Raw genomic sequence first — 22883 nt, forward strand, 5'->3', positions numbered from 1 at the left:
CTCGAAGACGTCGATGCTCAAATGTTGTTAGATGAGCCAAGGAGAGTTTATCTTCATAATTAGGTCTTACACGGCCAAATGCCAGCCTTAAAAATTAAATCTAGTATGTAGGATGTTTGCAATGACTTGGCAGGTGGTATATATGAGTGATATTCCACACTAGTTAATATATAATATATTGCTTTTTGTTACCTTTTTTGTGGATTGGTACAATAAATAACCCTTCTTTCCATTGATTCTTCTCTCCAAATGCCTTGAATTAGCTTATATATAGAACTGTACAAGGATTTTCCTCCGTGTTTAAGCACTCTGCGGGTCTATCATCGTTACCTGGTGCCTCATTATTTTTAACTTTATGCTATATACAAGTAACATAGCAAAAGTAAAAAAGCAAAGTAGCTAGGTATACCTGTGTATTATTTGGGGATCTAGTTTTCTTTTTAAAAAATTAGTCATTGTTATTATTCCAGATTGGCAGTGACAATTCGATTTCTTGCCACAGAAGAATCGTATACTAGTCTTCGGTACATCTTCAGAATTTCTAAGCCGTCTATGGAACATATATTATATAGTACCAAAAGTTTGTGCAGCACTTGTTAATGAATTACAAGGATATATCAAGGTAATATTAATAAGCAGCAATTAAGCATTTTATTTTGAACTCTTTTATTTTTTTCAATACATAATAATATTAAAACTCATTTAAACATTACTAGTGTAGATTAAACTAGATTAAACTGAATAGTGTTCTGAAATAAATGACTCAGTCGGAAGTAGGTGGAGACAGGAAGGAATTCACAACATCCTACTCAAGGAACTACCGAAGAAAATGAGTACAACTGTACTACATTTTTAGATTTTGCCTGGAAATTACCATTTTCCGAACAACTGGAAGCACTCCAAGTCCATCCCTCTACTAAAACCGAAGAAGGGTAGAAGAAGACCAGAAAACTGCAGGACAATATACCTATTGGAACCGTTAGGAAAAATATTGGAGAAGATAATCTACAAGAGGTTGATGAAACATGCAGACAGAAGAAGAATCATACAAGAGGACCAATTTGGATTGAGGAAAGGAAGCAACTGCGAACTACAGCTAGCAACAGTTATCAGGGACACCAAAATCCGGTTCAACAGAAATCAGAAGACAGGAATGGACATCCTGAACATAGAAAAAGCATACGGCACGGTCTGGAAGAAAGCACTTATTTTCAATATGGACAGAGCTAGTTTACCTCAGTATTTAGTTAATATTTGCGACAAATATCTAACTAATAGAACTTTTCAAGTTTCAGCTGACCGAAAGATGTTTAGGATACTAGAAGTCCAGGAAGGGATGCCCATTTTATATAACATTTTTGTATCAGATTTACCAACACATGCAAGAACAAGTATAGCTTTGTATATAGACGATACAGCCATCTACACATCAGGAAATGACGACAGAAGAATTGTTCGGAACTATTAAAAGAGCACTTGGAAAATGAAGATCAACGCAGCCAAGACCCGTACAATAATCTATACCAGCAGAAGAGCTCATGATGAGAGGTAACGTCATTACTCAGAAGCATCCGTCAAATACTTATGACTCCATCTAGACAGAAAGCTGAACTACACGCTGCATGCAAAGCAAATCAAGGTAACACCTGCAATAGTAAAAAATACTAATACAATCTTAAATTTTTAGGTCCTCGCCACTGACGAAGAAGAAGAATAACTGGAAGAGGCTTGAAACGACAGACACGTCATGCTACCGGCTCATTGATAGAGCAGCAAGGCAAGACCGAGTTTCCAACGCAACCATCCAAGAAAGGCTAAAGTATACTTTAAGGCGGGTTGACATTACTAAATAGTGAATAACGAACGTGGCTCACGCTTACGTATTTTGCCCGTGGTATTGTTAGATATTTTATTATCTATTTTCAAATTCGAGCAGTACATTTGTATCTATGAACAGCTCAACGATGAAATCGTCAAAATAGGAAATGCCAGAGAAATTATATTATTAGGAGACCTAAATGGCAGAACAGGCAATAAAAAACAGGATGACGTAGTAGGCAGATACGGCGAGGAAGTACTCAACAATAATGGAACAAGAATAATTAACATCTGTAAACAGAACAATTTAAGAATTATGAACGGCTTCTTCCAGCATAGATGCATTCATAAATATACTCGGACCCAACCTACTATGAACCAGAAAAGTATAATTGATTATCTTTTGATAAAACAACGGAGTCGAATGAAAATTAAAGATGTAAGGGTTTATAGAGGAGCAACATGCGGCAGTGAACATCATCTTCTAAAAGCGGAAGTACTGTTCCCCGGAATGAAATCTCAAAAAAATCTAAATCCACGAGAACAAGGAGGAAACAAATTGGCACCAAAAAAAGAAATACAACCTAGAAGGCTTACAACAAACAAGCATAAGAACGTTATACGAAAAGCGACTGGACGAGAAACTGAAAGGACAATATACATTTATAAATACGGAACATCTTCATACACATATAACACAATGTATACACGAAGCTGCATATGAGGCATTGGGGGAGTACAAAGACAACATAAGAAATAAACCATACTGGTGGGACTTAGAAATAGCCACTGAAATAGACGATAAGAGAGAAAAGTACCGGAAATATATGAGTACACAGAAAGATTCCGATAAGGTTTTATACAAAGAAGCACAAGCAAGAGTGCGGGAAAAAATTCCACAGAAGAAAAACGAAACGTGGACAAACAAATGCAATCAACTTAACGCCTATATAGGGGGGACAAGAAACACAGAGAGCTGGAAATTCCTTAAAACGTTGAGAACAGATACCAAAAGGGATATAATAACACCGATTACTCTGGAAAAGTGGGATGGCTATTTCAAGCAGTTACTAGTAGAAAATAGAGAAGATTTTATTAAAAACGAAGATCACGAAAGTTTCAATGTAATTGTCAGTGGCTCACCGATTCGGTTAAGACTGGAAGAAGTACGAAATGCATGCAAATCCCTAAAAAATAGAAAAGCGTCAGGGCCTGGCGACATAGCACCAGAACTGCTCAAATACGGTAGCAACACCCTGTATGAATACCTAAGAGATCTATTTAATAGATGTATGAATGGCGAAGTCATACCAAAAGAATGGCAATTGTCTGTAATTTCTACAATACACAAGAAAGGCAGTAAAAATATATGCGATAATTACCGGGGAATATCTGTCACAAGCACCATCAGCAGAGTTTACGGAAAAATTATCAAAAATAAAATAGAAGAAGAATACAAGGACTAAGAGGCCGAAGAGCAAGCCGGTTTCCGCGCTGGCAGATCCACCACTGACCACCTATATTGTGTAACACAGTTAATAGACAAACAAATAGCCTACAATCAAGAACTGCATTTAGTGTACATAGACTTAAAAAAAGCATACGATACGGTACCACAAAGTAAACTTTGGGAAGCCCTCGAAAAAACTAACATCAGTCTGAACCTCATTAAAGCTGTAAAAAATCTATACCAACATAATATAGCAAAAGTTAAGCTAGGCAAGGAAATCTCGTCAGGATTTGAAGTGAATAAGGGTCTTAAACAGGGCTGCTGTCTATCGCCGACACTATTTAAAATATATTTAGAGCAAGTTTTGAAATCCTGGAAAAGGAAATGTAAGAATATGGGTATACCGCTAAATGATGATAACATGCTATACACTCTATGTTTTGCGGATGATCAGATTCTTATGGCCCAGGATTATCACGATATTGAATATATGACCCGAAAAATCATAGAAGAGTACCGGAACTGGGGTTTAGAAGTGAATACCAAGAAAACGGAATATATGTGCGTTGGAGGTATACAGCAGGATCTAGCGTTGGAAAATGAAATAACTATTAATCACTGTCAGGAATATAAATACTTGGGTCTTACAATTACACAAGATGGAACGTTGGACAAGAATATCCAAGAAAGGTGCACACAAGGAAGGAAAGCTATCGCATTATTGAACAAAATCCTATGGGACCAAAGTATCTCCAAAGAAAATAAACGTAACATCTATAACAGCATTGTTAAGAGCATTATAACATACAGCAGCGGAGTTTGGCCACTTAAAGAAAAATCCGAAAATATGCTCAGAACAACTGAAATGGACTTCTGGAGAAGATCTGCTGGTATATCAAGAATACAAAAAATTAGAAATACAAGAATATTGGAGATAATGGATGTAAAGCATACAATAATGGACGATATAAAAACAAAGCAACTAAGATGGTTTGGCCACGTACAACGTATGGGAGAAGACAGATTACCCAAGCAAGTGCTACGATGGGCACCAAAAGGACGGCGGAAGAGAGGAAGACCTAGGAAAAGCTGGATAGAAGGAATCCATAGGGAAATCGGAGAAAGAGGCTTGAACGAAGACATGTGCTACGATCGAGAGCAATGGCGATTGGGAATCGGAAGACGTCGTAGAACGTTATGAACCGATTATATATATACATTTGTATCTATTCATTGCATAAATACAAATGTACTGCTCGAGTTAACAATACCACGGGCAAAATACGTAAGCGTGAGCTACGTTCGTTATTCACTAGTAATGTCAACCCGCCTATACTGTGGGACGTGGCCGAGAATAGGACTTCATATTTATTCCAACAGGCCATAAGGAAACCACAAGGAAAAACACGGAAGTCGTGTACGGAGGATGTTTAGAGAAAAACACCGTCTGATCGACCATCAGATCAGACAATAGCCATATTGTTGCAAAATCGGTACAGGAAAGTAGGTGCGATGCCGCAAAAAGTACCTACAGAAGATGTCCACACACCTAAGGCAAGAAGAATCAAGGATCCACAACGGAAGCTGTTCAAAGGAGATGGTGCAGCAGCGGAACATCGAAAAAGAAGAAATAAAATACATATCTTAAGATAATGAATTAAAATATATATCATTAGGGAATAAATGTTTTTAGTTTTTATTGTAATTTTATATCAGCTGTTAGATTCCTGATTATCTGAACCAGATGATTCATACTTTCCTTTATCAGCTTTCATAAGTATTTCGAATACTGCATGCTGCACCGCAGTCTGAGTCTCCCTGGAATAATTATTCACTTTTGTAGCGACATATGTGAAAAATGTGTCAGTCTCGTTCGGTTTTTCTTTTACTGTGTCGAAAATATTAAGTTCACTGTCCAGCATTGATGAAGTAGGATAATCATCTGTCTTGGCTCGCTTACTAGGTATGTTAATAGGCGATGGTGCTGATGTCTCATCTGGGCTTAGTTCCGAAAGTTTGACCTCTACTCCGATGTCATCTACGTCTACATCTTCCATCATATCTTCTGGTTCCTGCAAATAAGATGCAACGATTAATTAACAAATAATGTCTACCAGTGGCGTAACAAACTCCGTCGGGGCCCCCCCGCAGAATTGGAAATAGGGCCCCTTTAAAAAATTACCAAATGCGACATGTGTAACAAATACCTATATGTGTTACAGCCCAGTAAATCAACGTAAAATATGGCGATACCGTGTAATTGTCAGTGTCACCACCGAAGTGTTCAATACAAGACTTTTCGAGTTATTTATGAGTAAAAATGTTTATTGTTCAACAAAAAACCACGTTTTTAGGCGATTTTTCGCAAATAGTTCAAAGAGTAAATATTCGATCGAAAAGAATATTGTTAGCAAAAATGTATCAAGCTTATAAAAAAAATGAAACAAAAATAAAGTCTATCGACTCAGTAAAAGAAAACTTGAAGCTCATGAAAAGTTTTTGTTATTCTTCAAATTCCAAATCGAATATTTCAACGTGAAATAACCAAAAAATGAAATACTGTTCAGGAAAACTCATTAGAAATTTTTAAAGTGCTTAAAAGAAGCTTTATTTTTTACAAAAGTTTCTAGCATCAAAACTAAACCATTAAGCTCCAAATACAGTTAATCCCATTTTTTGGTAAACAATTGTGAAAATCTCCCCCTATTTAGCACCCCAAATGAAACTAATCATTATCGCCTTACAAATTACCTAACTTTTTTATACGACCTGTAAGTTTCACCGGTTCAAAGTGCTTATTTTTAAAAGGGTTCTAGTTGAAGGGCTTGAATGAGTCACTAATCACGAGTATATGCAAATTTTAAACAGCCATGTCTTAACCAATTTTTGTCTTACAGAAAAACAAAATAAAGCCAAAATATTTATAAAAGCAAGACATACCGATATTTCTTTACTCTTTGAGATTTTTCGCATCACTAATACTTTTAAAGTTATTTTGAAAAAAAGGCATTTTTCCAAAATAAAACAACTTTTCAAAAATAAGAAGAACTTCGAACCGATCAAACTTACAGATCATATAAACAATAAATATTTAAAGTAAATCGTAAAGCGCTAATGATAAATTTTATTTGGGGTGCGAAATAGGGGCAGATTTTCATTATTTTTTTTTACCAAAAAAGGGCTCAAGTTTATTTTGAGCGTAAATAGTTTTGATGCTAGAAACTTTTATAAAAAATAAAAATAAAGCACATTTTTAAACATTTAAAAAAAGTTTTAAGAAATTTTCCCGAAAATTGCTTCATTTTTTGGTTATTTCAGGTTGAAATATTAGATTTGGAATTGGACAAATAAGAATAATTTTTCATGAGCTTCAACTGTGCTTTTACTCTGTCGATAGACTTAATGAAAAAGTACACAATTTTCTGTATCTTATAAGCTACATTTTTGCTACAAATATTTTTTCGATATCTAATATTTAGTTCGATAAATACTTATTTTTGAGTTATTTGCGAAAAACCCATCTGGAAACGTTTTTTTTTTTTGAAAAAATATTTTCACTCGCAAATGACTTGAAAAGTATTAGCATAGATAAAGATACTCTATAGAAGAACAAAACTTGCTTATAATTAGTCAATTTATACATTTCCGGACTTATTTTAAACATATGTTTTTCACCCAAAGGAGGGGTGTCACCCCCCGAAGTAAAAGCAACCAACGGCATAAATCCAACTTTGAAGTGGAGTGTAACTAGAACCTAAATCCAAATTGTCAAGCAAATACGTCTGTCGTGACGCTGATAATTTCACTCCAAAACTGTCATTTACTGAGCTATTGGTGTTGCACTGTTTATGACGACTTACATTTTCCATCTTTATTGGTATAGAATAAAATAGAACAAAAATTACTAAATAATTACATTAGTATTATTCTATAAGATGAACAACTTTCTTCGTGCACTATCGACTATCAGCGAATATACCTACAATTTTATTAATTCCGATGGAAAACTTCATTTTCAATACTGCACTGCTTAAAAAACGTATGTATGCAAATGATATAACAACAGATTTTTGCATACTTATATTAGACAACAAGATGGGGCCCTTGACATATTGGAGACCCCGTAAGCTTCATGCTGCGGGGGCCTCAGTTACGCCTCTGGATAATTGTATTGAAATACTAAACGTAGGTAAAGATTAAAGAGAAAACTTATTTCTAGATTTAGAAATATTGTTCTAAAATTTGACAAATTGCAATTCTCAAATCTTTCAATAGTCACGTACAAAGCATTATAGTTTATTGTCGTTACCATAAAATTTCGGTAGGCCGGAAGAGATTAAGTTTCTAGATATTATGAGATGATTCACTTGGCAAATACGTCGATTTAGAAATTTACGTTTTTAATTTTAAACACACAACGTAAACTAATATAACAATAACAGATTTTTACATAATATCAGATGACAAGATGGGGCCCCCAAGCGATTGGGCCCCCCCGCAAGCTTCACGCTGCGGGGGCCTCTGTTACGCCCCTGATGTCTACTCGTATAATCATTATGCGATAACACGAAAGCGGGGACCTATTCTTAGTGGGTGAGCAAAACCCAAATGTTTACAAAATGCTTCTGTAAGACACACAAAAATAGACTTTCAAAAGGCATATGATATCGCAGAAAGAAGACACGTATGGAATGCCATGGCGGAGTTCTCAATACCAAACAAGCTTATTCGGACGACCAAAGTCTGTATGGAGGACGAAATATCTAAAGTACGTGTAAATAATTAACTGTCAGGCAGCTTTGAAAACAACAGTGGACTCAAACAGGGTGATGCGTTATCTCCACTGCTTTTTAACCTTGTATTAGCAGTGGCGTGCTGGCCATATAAATGAATCGGTGCAATCACCGAGAGGCCGCGGCCTCTTGAGGCCGGTCAAATAAGATTTTTTCAAAAAAAATTTTAGATATAACAAAATATTTTTTTAATTTCTAATCGAATGTTGATTTTGTTAATAATATTAATAAAACATTTCAAAAAAATTCAATTTTTTTAATTGTAAAATACAGTTAAGTAAATGAATAAGGCTCTATATACATAAATAGAGTGCTACAGATAATATTTATTTTCATACATACAAGCATATTTATGGTTTTCCAATTTCCTTCAAACATGTATGCACTCTGCAGAATAAAAAATGGAAAAACGTCTTGCACATTTTTGACCGAATTATTGGAAGTATTGAAAAACGATTTGATCAAGACAAATCCTTTTATGATATAAGCACTCTACATACTAGAAATTTTGATACAATAAAAAATGGTATACATTTAACGGCATTTAACTCGTGGATTTTGCGGATAAATGGATTGCATTAAAAAATAGGATTTTTCAAATTATTGAAATTATAGAAGATCTATAATAATAATAATAGTTAATGATAAATATGTTAAGTCTACAGAAAATATGAAGGATGATATTATTAATCTACGTGATAATGAACATGAAGTAACAAATGACAATGTTGATATCGTGAAAACTTCATCTCCGTGTAGTACTAAAAAGTGTAAAGATTGTATAGCTTGCTGTTACATTGTTTTGCATAAGTACAACTTATATCAGTGTGCTTATGCAAATTTAAATAGTATATAAGCATTTATTAACGCTTTCAGTGACACAAGTATCTAGAGAAAGAAGTTTTTTAACGTTGAAATACATAAAAAATCGGTTAAGAAGTACTATAACACAAGATCACTTGAAACATTATTATGCTAATGTATATAGAAAAAGAAGCTTTGCAAGAACTTAAAAATGATGAAATAATCGACAAATTTGCTCAAATATCTACTTTAATGCGGAAATTGTTGATCGAGAGTTAAGTAATTATTTTATGAAATAATTGCAAAATAATGTTTAGAATATTGCCTTATATTAACATTTTAAATGTTGTTAAATTAAAGTATTTGCTCTGTAATTGTATTCGTACTCTCTTGTATAATTGATGTACTAAAATTGAACTTAATACATAATTGAAAAATTCTCAATTTTATTTTATCTTAATTCTATCAAATTCATATTATATTAATTTATTCAGGAAATTATAGTTTCTGCCTCAATTGCCATACATGTAATTTATTATTTCTAAGATTGCTTATTCTTAAATAAAACTATATAGCAAATTTAAAAAAATCATTGAATTCAAAGTTTTATGTTTGATTTAAAAACAATTTATATTTTTGTTTTTTTTTTATTTTATAAATAACGAATAAAACATCCTGATAATCGAAGGTAAAATGAGGATAAGAGGCCGCTTTTCTATAAAATTACCCGGCCGCTTGAAAAGTTCCAGCACGCCACTGTGTATTAGAGAAAGCCATGAGGTCGGCCGAAATGAAAACATATTTGCTATCGATTCAAGATCCCAAGTTATTACTAGCATATGCAAATGACATTATCTCGTAGGAGACTCCATTCTATCCATAAAAGACATTTTCAACAAGGTGGAAAGAGCAATGAAGTAGGGCTGAAGATTAATGAAGAGAAGACGAAATACATGTATATAATTAGAACGACACGAAGAGACAGGATAGCACAAAATGTGATGTCCAACACGTTCAATTTCGAAAAAGTATAACGTTTTAAGTATCCGGGTGCAGTAATCACAGCTGACAACGATGTTACTGAAGAAATAAAAGACAGAATGCAATCGGCAAATCGCTGTTCGCACTGGATAAGAAGTTCAAAGATCAAAATCTGTAAATCCATCGTCAGACCTGTATTAACATATGGATTCGAAGCGTGGACCATGACCAAAAAAAAAAAAACAAAGAAAGCTCAGACGTTTTGAACGAAAAATTTTCGGACCTCACCACTACATTAACACAAACCAGTATAGGATCAGAACCAATATCGAATTAAAAGCACTCTACAATGACGCCGATAAAGTCCAAGAAATTAAATCACAGCGACTAAGATGGGCAGGCCACGTGCACAGACTTCATAACGAGAGACTTGTAAGACTGGTATGGAAGGAGATTTCAACAGGCAAAAGACTACTCGGACGTCCCAGAATGCGATGGAGAGATACCATCCAAGCAGATCTCTGAAAAATGAACATTCCATTTGAACCTGGGTTGATGGAAGAGCGAATAAATTGGAAAAAAGTTGTACAGTCAGCCAAGATCCATCCAGGGTTGTAGCGCTACGTGATGATGATGAACACAAACATGCTTAAATATCTCTATCTATATATTTTTTCTTACCTCCTTGGGCGGTTTCTTTGGCATTACCCTGTCATCTAGAAACGTGAGAGGTTCGTATGCGTACCACTTACTGACGTACTTGGAACCTGGAATAATAAAATATACACTGTATGGAAAATATTGTAAGAAAAAATTAATGTTATTACTTGTCAAATTTACAGTGATACATACAAGGACAGTACAGTACAGTATTTTACTATTTTGAAAAAGATACATAATGCACTAGGTCTATCTAGTTTACATCTTAAAAAGCATCATAGAAGAATATATTAAAAAATATATAATACCATGACAAGAAGTATCTTCACTTATGGGCGTGAAAATTGGACAATAAATAAGAAAAAAAAAAATAAGAGCAACAGAGATGGAATTCCTAAGGAGAAGCTGCAGAGTAACAAGGAGATATAGAATGAATAACATAGAGATTAAGAGAAGAATTAGAGTGCACTCAGAGACATAATAGACTACATCGAACAGAAGAGTTTAACCTGGTACGGATATGTCAGAAGAGAAGACCAAAATCGTCGGATAAATTCAATAACAGAGTGGAGCCCGATAGGAAAAAGGAAGAGAGGCAGACCCCGAAGATCCTTCAGAGATAAAGTGAACGAAGCAATGGAGAGAAGAAATCTACAGGAACGGAACTGGTACGATAGAAAGAGCTGGAGAGAACGGTTGAGTGAAGGGATACAGTGTAATCTGTGGAAATCCTTATAACCCAATAAATGACCGTTTTGGAGTGTAATTTCCAGGGGCAACTCCGAATTGCATGAAAATTTGGATTTAGGTTCAACTTACCCTCCACTTCAAAGTTGAATTTGTGCCGTTAGTTGCTTTTACTTGGGGGGTGACATTTACCCCTTCTCGGGGGGGTGCAAACCGCGTGTTTAAAATAAGGCCGGAAATTGTTAAATTTACTTATTTTAAGCACCTTTTGTTCTATAAAGTTTTTTACGTAAGTCAATACTTTTCGAGTTATTCGCGATTTAAAATGTTGATTTTTCCACAAAAAAACTACGTTTTCAGACCGTTTTTCCCAAATAACTCAAAAAGTAAATATTTTATCGAAAAAAATATTTTTAGCAAAAGTGTAGCCTATAAAAAAAACGAAAAAAACGGTGTACCAGTAAAGTCTACAAAGTGAGTAGAAGCAAAGTTGTAGCTCATGAAAAATACGTTTTTATTCGTATAATTCCAAATCGAATAATTCAACGTGAAATCACCGAAGAACGAAGCGTTTTTCGGGAAAACCTTATTAACATTTTTAAACTATTGGAAAAAAGCTTATTATTTGTTTTTTACAAAACTACAGCATCAAAAATAAACGAGTTACACTGAAAAAAAAAAGTTGGCCCCTTTTTTTGCTAAAAAAAAAATCGTGAAAACCTCCCTCTATTTAGCACCCTAAATGCAATTAATCGTTTGGCTTAACCATCTATTTTAACTGTATATGTATTGTTTATAGTTTATATGATCTGTAAGTTTGATTTATTTGAAGTGTTTATTTTTAAAAAATATTTGGTTTTATAGAAAAAAAAATTTCTAAAAATTTTTGAAAAATTTCATTTTTTCAAAATATGTAACTTAAAAATATTAGTGATAAGAAAAATCTTAAAGAGTAAAAAAATGTAGGTTTTGCTAGTATAAATATGCTAGTTTTATTTTGTTTCTCCATAAGACAAAAATTGGTTAAGATATGGCTGTTCAAAATTTGCATACACTCGTGATTAGTGATCCATTCAAGCTTTCTCAATTATAACCCTTTCAAAAATAAACACTTTAAACCGGTGAGACTGACAGATCATATAAAAAATAGATAGGTAAGTAAATTGTTTGTAAAGCGGTAGCGATTAATTTCATTGGGGGAGCTAAACACGGCGAGATTTTCATGATTTTTTACAAAAAAAAAGAGGGCCAACTTTATTTTGAGCGTAACTCGCTTATTTTTAATGCTAGAAACTTTAATAAACAATTAAAATAAAGCTTTTTATAAACACTTTAAAAAAGTTTAAATGGGTTGTTCCCGAAAAGTGCTTAATTTTTCGGTGATTTCACCTTGAAATATTCGATTTGGAATTAGACGAATAAGAACGTATTTTTCATGAGCTACAACTCTGTTTTTATTTGATTGATAGACTTTACTGATATTGTCCTTTTCATGAACATTTTTCAGTGCGTAACAAATGATAGGAAGAAGGGTAAGTCCGTGATAATACACATTTATGACATTTATTCTAACATGACATTTTAGTTAAATCTGACAGTTGTCACATTTTATTTTCAGTTTGGAATAAAACAAATCAAATGTGTTTCTTGCATTTATAAAATGGTATTTTCTTTGATTTGTATAGTCTTATAAATTATACAGATTATATTTGTAATATTATTATCTAATTTAAAAAAATAATTTTTTTTATTATGACGCCATCTACCGACAACTAGAATAACCACCGAATTAGAATAATTACCAAAGTAATCACCGACGTGCCTTTTTTCTGTCACATACAATTTAATGCGTTAGAAAGAAATCGAAAAACTGTGACGCACTGAAAGATGATCATGAGAAAAATAATACACCGTTTTTTTGGGTTTTTTATAAGCTACACTTTTGCTAAGGATATTTTTTTCGGTAAAATAATTACTTTTTGAGTTATTTGCGAAAAACCGTCTGAAAACGTAGTTTTTTTTGTCGAAAAATCAACATTTTCAATGGCAAATAACTCGAAAGGTATTGACTTACGTAAAAAACTCTATAGAACAAAAGTTGCTTAAAATCAGTCAATTTATCCATTTCCGGTCTTATCTTGAACGTATGTTTTTTCACCCCCGAGAAGGGGTGACTGTCACCCCCCAAATAAAAGCAACCAACGGTACAATTTCAACTTTGAAGTGGAGGATAAGTAGAACCTAAATCCAAATTTTCATGCAATTCGGAGTTGCCCCTGAAAATTACACGGTATCGCCGAATTTCCCGTTCATTACCATTTATTCCCATAACAACTTGAATTTTAGTTCCTGACCTGACTTATTTGCCTTACGATTCATACAGGGTGATTGATTAGTAGGGTAAAGCTCAATAGCTCAGCTATAGTAATAGATAGCAATAAAAGTTAGTAACAAAAATTTCAGCCACCTTTGAGCTTCACATTACAAAATTAGTTAGAATGTTACAGGGTGTTCGATAACCCAGTGGCAGACCAAACTTTTTGTTTTTTTAAATGGAACACCCTATATTTTATTTTAAATTCGAAATCCTGTTAACTTCTCCATCACAAAAATATAAAGGTTTGTTATGTTTTAGGGTATTTACAAAGTTATAACCAATTTTATATGAAAATCGTAACAAGTTCAACTCCCTGTATAAATAAAAATAAGCAAAACAACAATGGTTTATTAATGCCATATTTTTTAACGTATTGTCAAAATTTTCAAGAATGGTCAATATTGCTAATTTTCTTTATATCAAATACAGGGTGAGTCAAAACGCAAGTACATTATTTTCTCAGTAATTTTAAATGGAACACCCTGTATTTTATATCACTATTGGAAAGTACCATTACCGTACTTTAATTTTTAGATAATATTCCCTATGTCTAAATTTATTAGTCTTCGAGATATTTTCATTTTTCAATGGACCACCCATTAGCGTGGCCACCCAAATCACCAGAATTTAATAAACTGGACTGATTTTTTTGGGGTTACGTTAATAATGAAGTTTATAAAATACCTCCAACAACAAGGGATGAGATGCAAAATAGAATACAAAGTGTATTTCGATGTGTTAATTTACAAATGCTCCGTAGAGTAAGTAGCTCATTCAATGATCGTTTTTAGGCGTACATAAATGTGTTAGGAGATAATTTTGAACACCTTATGTAATTAAATATTAAAAATATTTTATTAAAAGTAGCTTCTAATTTTTTCAAACATGTTTTTTTGCAAAATGTATTACTGATCAATTATGTTTCGTTCTTTATTTGTTACATTGTTACATTTACATACAAAAGTAGTGTTTAATTGTCTTCACAAAATATTGTATTTTGTGTTTGTGTGTTTTTTTTGTAAAATTTATTACTAATTTTCTTTGTTTATTTGTTGCATTTACATAAAAAGATAGTTTTTAATTGTTTCAAAAATGTTGCATGTAGTGGTTGTGTTTTGTTTGTAAAATGTATTACTAATAAATTATTTTTATTTCTTTATTTGCTACAGTGTTACATTGATTACCGGATTGATAATCGGTAATCTTCAATTATTGTCAATTCAGTCATGGCTTACTTAAAATTTAGATAAATTAAAACATCTAAAATAATTTGCTCTGAAAAATGAAAATATCTCGAAAACTAATAAATTTGGGCATAGGGAATGTTGTATAAAAATTAAAGTACGTTAATGTTACTTTTCAATAATGATATAAAATACAGGGTGTTCCATTTAACATTACTGAGAAAATATAGTACTTGCGTTTTGACTCACCCTGTATTTGATATAAAGAAAATTAGCAATATCAATAATTCTTAAAAATTTCGACAATAAATAAAAAAATATGGCATTAATAAACCATTGCTGTTGTGCTTATTTTTATTTATACAGGGAGTTGAACTTGTTACGATTTTCATACAAAATGGTTATAACTTTGTAAATACCCTGTATAACATTACAAACCTTTATATTTTTGTGATGGAGAAGTTAACAGGATTTCGAATATAAAATAAAATATAGGGTGTTCCATTTAAAAAAACATAAGTTAGGTCTGCCACTGTGTTATCGAACACCCTGTAACATTTTAACTAATTTTGTAATGTGAAGCTCAAAGGTGGCTAAAATTTTTGTTATTAACTTTTATTGCTATCTATTACTATAGCGGAGCTATTGAGCTTTACCCTACTAATCAATCACCCTGTACATGGTGCTTGGAGCATCACCGAAGAGAGATGAAAAGATTTGATTCCAGTTCAGTGCATCTACACAGGTGCTCCGAGGAGTAAAGCCGAAATACGTATAAGCACAAGTAGAGGCCCCGTCCTGTAATCAAATCTGAATCATCTTTACTTTCAAAATATTTATAATTTCCTCATGTTTTACCCAATATTATATCTCTTTAACACGTGGAAAAGCATGTCAAGAGCATGTCAAGATATAAGAAATTTACACCTGTTCTTATTACGAATCCGTTAATTTAATCTAAACTTCAAATTTTATTTTTTCTTCTTTTAATATCATCTTTCTTAATTCTGATTTTTGCTGCCACTCTTTTAATCTTTCACTGTTAATAAAGGCCTGGATCCCGCGTACCAAAAAAAAGTTGATTAATAGCAAGCTGAAAATTTGTTAATAGCTTAACGGTGTCTAGTCGGACAAACTTTGAGGTATGGGAACACTGGAACAGTAGTCCTGTCGCCAGGGAGGGTACAACGGCCTCCTTAATTCAGATGGACTTACCCAAGTTTTTTTAGGTATTTTGACTCGTAGAACACGAATTTTTTGGGTAACAGTTGATCCGGATGTCGATGAGATTGTTATAAACAAAGAACTTGAGAAATTACATAACAGCGATTTCTCGCAAAACAAAACAACATTTTTTTTTATATTTGTTGGGTTATTCTAAGCAAAAAATGTTCTTACAAGTTTTTTTGTAGAATGCATACTTTTCGAGATAAACGCAGGTGAACTTTCAAAAAATCGAAAAATTGCAATTTTTGATCCCGAATAACTTTTAATTAAAAAATAAAAGAGCAATTCTGCTTACTGCATTTGAAAGTTCAAGTCAAATTCTATTAGTTTTGATTATTTGCATTGCTAAAAATTAATTTTTTTATTGTTAAACAAAGCTATAAACACATAGTGTCTGCCGTGTCCAATGCATGCGTTTTAATGTACGTATAATCTGTCTACGTAGAAATTGTCTGTATGCGCGCCTACTCCTTCGATTTTAAATTAGAAATGCATTGAAAACATCATTGAAGCACTATGTGTTTATAGCTTTGTTTAACAATAAAAAAATTAATTTTTAGCAATGAAAATAATCAAACCCGATAGAATTTGACTTGAACTTTCAAATGCGGTAGGCAGAATTGCTATTTTATTTTTCAATTAAAAGTTATTCGGGTTCAAAAATTGCAAATTTTCAATTTTTGAAAGTTTAACCGCGTTTATGTCGAAAACTATGCATCCTACGAAAAAACTTGTAAAAACATTTTTTGCTTAGAATGACCCCAAAAATACAAAAAATGTTTTGTTTTGTGAAAAATCACTGTTATGTGATTCCTCAAATTCTTTTTTTATAACAATCTTATCGACATCCGGATCAACTGTTACCCAAAAAATTCGTGTTCTACGGGTCAAAATACATAAAAAAAAACTTGGGTAAGTCCATCTGAATTAAGGAGGCCGTTGTACCCCCCATGGCGACAGGACTACAGGGGAAGTTTTAATTGTGGAACAGGTTAAAATTTGGAACGTCAGACTACGAAAACGTCGCATGTATTTTGTCGGACAGAACTTCCAATTGATTTGTTACCCTTTCATTAAACTCTCATCTAAAAATCAGACCGCTATTTATTACCAACATAATTCCTGTCATTTGACATGTTCTGCGTGTTGGACTTATTAAAATACCCAGTTGGTGATAAATACCAGTCTAATGTTTGCATGAGAGTTTAATGAAAGGGTAACAAATCAATTGGAAGTTCTGTTCGACAAAATTCATAAAACGTTTTCGTAGCCTGACGTTCCAAATTTTTAACCTGTTCCACAATTAAAACTGCCCCTGTTCCAGTGTTCCCATACATCAAAGTTTGTCCGACTAGACACCGTTAAGCTATTAACAAATTTTCAGCTTGCTATTCGATTATCTCGAAGACGGTTAGAGATATCGAAATGACGTTTTCAGATTTGGATTCAGAAGACAAAACTACATAAGAATCCATCGATACATCTGCTCTAAGTAGTGCAGGAGCGGCAACGCAATAACACACAAACTTTTGCGAATTTATAAACGAAAAGTTTTCGTTGAAAATAATTATAGCCAGAATGATAGCCAATATTTGAAACGAATAGGCCCAAAAAGAAGAATTATTTAATTTTTTTTAATTAACTATTTTTTTATTTATTATTCTAACCCTATTAAAAACTTTTTTGTTAATTTGAGCGAATCCGCTCCTGGGGAGTTTGTTGTTCGTGATTACAATACTGCGGTCCAGCGTTGCCACATTTAGTAGATTTGACTGAAATAAAATTTGCTTTTTAATAGTATTTACCCCTTTTTTAAATTAATTTTCAGGCATTTTGTTACAATTTCCTAATGTCATTACGGAAAATAGATAATGAATACAGAGAAATGACACAGGACGTAGATAATGAATACAGAGAAATGACACTGGATCCTGGTATAACAAACTTGCTTGTTTCAAGCAGCAGTGCAAGTAGTATTTCGGGTGATATGAAGAGTTCAGGCAATCGGTGAGCCTATTAGAAGCTAATGTCGGAAAACTAAAATATCCAAACATATTATTATGTAACTTTGCAAAACAAATGTTGTGTTTACCTGTTTCTAATGTAAAATGCGAAAGAATTGTTGGAAATTGTATCCCAGACATGCATATGTTAAAATCAATGGATGATAAAATTTGGTATACAAATATTAAATTAAATATGAAACTGATAAAAATTAATCATAAGTAGGTCATTTTGTTTCCCTGTTACAAGTGTAAAAAAAGTTTGGTTTTTTTACAAACATTCACATTACATTAATTTCTAGTTAAGGTCATGGGGGCAAAATGTCGCCTGTCAATATGTTCAATGTGTTTTAAATGTATTAAAAGGAAACTAATAAGTATTTTTGAAAAATTTAAACGCAGAATGAAAGACTGCATTATTATCGAGGGCCGACAATTCCTTAAAAAATCAAAACGTTTCTTTTGAATGAGATATTTGGAATTAAAAAACATAAATTAAATAAATAAAATTAAATAAAAAAACATTTAAAAATTAAAATATAAAACGTGTAGTATAAAGCTCAATATATAGAGTGGGCCAAAGAAATCAGTCCACCTCGATATTTCGCAGTACTTATTAGATTTTTATTAGACACGTTTTTACCGTACATACATCTGTCATTTGTCAACCCCCTCCCTTATACTTCCCTTCCCCTTATTTTTAAATAGAGAATAGGGGTCGTATGCTAGCTCATTTGAAAGGTTATTCAATTCTCTATTTAGTAATATAAACATTAACATAATTATTTATACGGGGTGTCCAAGAACAAAAATTTTAAATTAAATTAATTGACACAAAAAGAAGAATGTATGTAATTTATTTAATTCAAAATACATTCTACTGCTGACAGAAAACAGAAAAAAATGTTTATTTCATAAATAAACATTGTTTGTTGCTTAAATTCAATATTCAACCTACCAAGAGGCAGATGGGTGGCAGCTTGAACATTGAAATTAAGCGAAAAGCAATGTTTATTTATCAAAAAACATTTTTTTCTGTTTTGTGACAGCAGTTGAATGTATTTTGAATTAAATAAATTACATACATTCTTCTATTTGTGTCAATTATTTTATTTAAAAAATTTTTTCTTGGACACCCTGTATAAATAATTATGCTAATGTTTATTTTACTGAATAGATAATTGAAACCTTTCAAATGAGCTAGCACACCACCTCTAATCCCTATTTAAAAATAAGGGGTGGGGGAAATGGAAGGGAGGGGGTTGACAAATGACAGATGTATGTACCGTAAAAATGTGTCCCCCTTAGTATGCCCCACTATGTATACAAGACCTTAATAAGACCGGTTTTGATATATGGGGCTGAAACGTGGACCTTATCTCAAAATGATGAAAGACTTCTTGGTATTTTTGAGAGAAAATTCTTAGAAAGATTTTTGGGCCGTAAATGAAAATGGCGTATGGCGTCTAAGATACAACTTTGAACTGTATCAGTTATACACCGATCCAGATAATGTGAAATTCGTTAAAGTTCAGAGACTTAGATGGGCTGGACACATTGCTAGAATGCCAGATCACGAGTACACTTAAAGATTAACTTTTTCAAAACCAGAGGGCACAAGAAGTAGAGGATGACCACGAAGAAGTTGATGATGTGGAAGAAGACGTAAAGATTCTAGGGGTTAGAAGATGGAGGGAAGTTGCCAGGAATCCACAGGAGTGGCGATTTCTTTTCGAGCCGGCCAAGATCCACAACGGATTGTCGAGCCATGATGATGATAATGCTTTGGAATTAAAAGTCACAGTAAATTTTCTCTTTTGTTTTCACTCCTGTAACTTATTAAAATAAACATTAAACGTAATCTTTCATTCTGCGTTTAAATTTTTTAAAAACACTTATTATTCTCAGGATTCGAAAGAAATGGATACATACATTTAAAACACATTGAACATTTTGACAGGCGACATTTTGCGCCTATCCTCTTTAGTTAGCTATTGTTTTTATTATAAAAAATCCCAAATATATCCCAAAATCTCAAGTATTTGATTTAGTAGATTTTAGCTATAGTCTAGTCGCAACATAGGGGGTCCCGTGGACACTTTTAGTTCGCCGCGATTCGATGATGGTGTTATAGGTTTTTTGGGTCGCTGAATCCAATGGAAGTGGTCTGAAAGCACACATGTGATGCGTTTAATTGTTAATAACAAATTATGGTAAAATTAGGTGTTCTTCAGGAATTTTTAGAAGCCCTATAAATAATTTGATAGTGTTAAAGTCTTCTCTGGTTTATTTTTGGTCGCTGAATCGAATGCGACTAGTCGCGATTACTCAAAATGTGTTTTTATTTTGTTAATAACAAAATAATTGTGTATTCTCCGAAAAGCTCGAAATGCGTTATCTGCAGCAAGTTTGTAGTCTTTTTCATAGTATTTTTAAATCGATCTAAGTCGATCTAATCGATTTAGGTCTAAATCGATGGTCACTAGTGATAGCTTAAACAACGTTCCGACTTTGTTATTAATAAATTATTGCAAAAATAACGGTTTATAGCACGTTTACTCACGGCTTTTGCTCTAAATTTTAAAAAACCACTTGGAATGACATGAAATTTGGCAAGCACGTAGCTAACATGTCAAACAAAACAAATGATATTGTGCCGATGTGTGCTTTTACCCTGGGGGTGAGTTTCACCCCGTTTCTGGGGTGAAAAAAGAAACCTTTAAAATAAGTCCGGAATTGGATAAACTGATTAATTCTAAGCAGCGTTTATTCTATACAGTTTTTTCATTACGTCAATACTTTTCGAGTTATTTGTGAATGAATATGTTCATTTTTCAACAAAAAAACCAAATTACTCGAAAAGTATTGACTTAGTGAAAAAACTGCATAGAACAAAAGTTGCTTAGAATTAATCAGTTTATCCACTTCCGGACTTATTTTAAAGGTTTCTTTTTTAACCCCCGAAAAGGGGTGAAACTCACCCCCAGGGTAAAAGCAGACATCGGCACAATATCACTTGTTTTGTTTGACATGTTAGCTACGCGTATGCCATGTCAATCCAAGTGGTTTTTTTAAATTTAGAGCAAAAACCGTGAGTGAACGTACTATAGACCGTTATTTTTGCAATAATTTATTAATAACAAAGTCGGAACGTGGTTTAAGCTATCACGACCTGCAGCAATCGGTTTAGCGTATAAAAATACTATTAAAAAGACTACAAACTTGCTGTAGATAGCGCATTTCGGCGAATAAACTATTATTTTGTTATTAACAAAATAAGAACATATTTTGAGTAATCGCGACTAGTCGTATTCGATTCAGCGACCAAAAATACACTAGAGAAGACCTTAAAACTATCAATTTATTTACAGGGCTTCTAATAATTCCTGAAAAACACCTAATTTTACCATAATTTGTCAATAACAATTAAACGCACCACATTTGGGCTTCAAGACCACTTCCATTGGAATCAGCGACCTAAAAAACCTACGACACCAACATCAAATCGCGGCGAACTAAAAGTGTCCACGGGACTCCCTATGTTGCGGCTAGACTACTATTTAACAATTCAGTAGATTTCCTAAATAAAATGTGGCAACGCTGCTGCGGTCGACCGGGTCGCAGAGCCAGGCAAAATTTCTTATTATCTTGACGTCTTGAATACACTTATACACTTCTACTTCTTATAAGTACTACAACTATACTAACTACTACTACTTATAATTAAGTATTCAATATTATAACTTACCTTTACTCTTTCTCATTTTGTATTTTTCTCGCCGGTAAGAAGACAACAACGACTTTATTTTTCTTTTACAGTCTTCCACACCCCTCACTTCGGGATTTTGTTCACGTCCTACTTCCTTCCAGGCCCTGTATATAATAGATTTGTCATAATGGAGCGGATCTTGAAAATCCCACAATACGGACCATCTCCGGTAAGCTTCAATAAGTTCCAGAACTTGATCTTCTGACCAAGAATCCATTACTATTTATTTAACAACAAACTATTGCAATGCAACTCGGGCGCGCCAAAACCAACACAACAAACACGTTCACGTCTCAATATGTATGGTATTGTGTGCGTTCGGCGTTCGCTGAATAACCGATAGACGGTTGGTTGTTGAATCGTGGAGCGTCATGTGCGCGCCATCTGTGCTCCGTTTGTGCGCAACTTGAAAACACGTACTATACAGGTTTGGACTAACGACGCGCCTAGGAGCGCGCTTCATCTGTTATGTTAAAAATATCTGAAAAATATCTATTAATAACAATTGAAGGGCTTAATGTGAAACAATGACAAGCCTCAAAAAGGTAAAAGTGAGATATTTGACTTTGAATGTTAAAAATAATATTAAAAAATCCAGTAACAACTTTTATTATTTTAGTTTAGATATTTAGTTTAGACAACAATATTAATCAAATTACTTGAACCTCGAGAAAAAACAGACTTTATTTAAAAAAAAATGTGGCTTGTTACATTATTCCATTAATAATAAATACCCAAATTTTAGATATATGTATGCAGATTCAGAATTTTCAATTATTGATTGAGTTCGGGGTGGTTTCAAGTCTATAGGTGTTAAACAGTGTTTATTTCTTTGTCTCCATCAACTTGTTGCATTTTTTGACGGGTGTGTTTGGTTTTTATTGACGGACTTTGTTCATTATCCTACAACCAAATGCAATAATATAACAAGCCACGTCATAAGTCACTACATTAATCTTGAATGGTAATAATGTGACAAAGTGACCAGCCACATTTAGGAAAAAGTTAGGGGAACAAGGGGCTTGTTGTAACAGGGGTAAGTAGTAACATTGCTTTTTCATAGGTTATTTGACCGTTTTTAACTAATTTAGCTGACTCAATCTTATTCTCTTATCGCCCTGCAAATGACA

General features: G+C 33.2%; 2 protein-coding genes across 2 annotated transcripts in view; both read right to left on the reverse strand.

The window, feature by feature from the left end:
• LOC114328363 (histone-lysine N-methyltransferase 2D-like) overlaps positions 1 to 22883 on the reverse strand; it is a 797359-nt gene that overhangs the window by 369846 nt on the left and 404630 nt on the right. The window lies entirely within an intron of this gene.
• On the reverse strand, positions 637 to 22095 carry LOC114328315 (uncharacterized). The gene is made up of 3 exons (XM_028277145.2): positions 21733 to 22095; positions 10528 to 10613; positions 637 to 5340 (listed from the first exon to the last, which is right to left on the reverse strand). The coding sequence occupies exons 1-3, from the start codon at positions 21968 to 21970 to the stop codon at positions 4981 to 4983; spliced, it is 684 nt and encodes a 227-aa protein (XP_028132946.2). The 5' UTR covers positions 21971 to 22095; the 3' UTR covers positions 637 to 4980.

This window comes from Diabrotica virgifera, chromosome 7, assembly GCF_917563875.1.
Source record: "Diabrotica virgifera virgifera chromosome 7, PGI_DIABVI_V3a".
In the NCBI taxonomy this organism is placed as follows: Eukaryota; Metazoa; Arthropoda; class Insecta; order Coleoptera; family Chrysomelidae; genus Diabrotica; species Diabrotica virgifera.

Coding starts and splice junctions, on each gene's coding strand:
- LOC114328315 (XM_028277145.2), bottom strand. CDS start 21,970: ATGGATTCTTGGTCAGAAGATCAAGTTCTGGAACTTATTGAAGCTTAC. Junction 10,614..21,732: donor CAAAATGAGAAAGAGTAAAG/GTAAGTTATAAT, acceptor TTATTATTCCAG/GTTCCAAGTACGTCAGTAAG. Junction 5,341..10,527: donor CAAAGAAACCGCCCAAGGAG/GTAAGAAAAAAT, acceptor TCTTATTTGCAG/GAACCAGAAGATATGATGGA.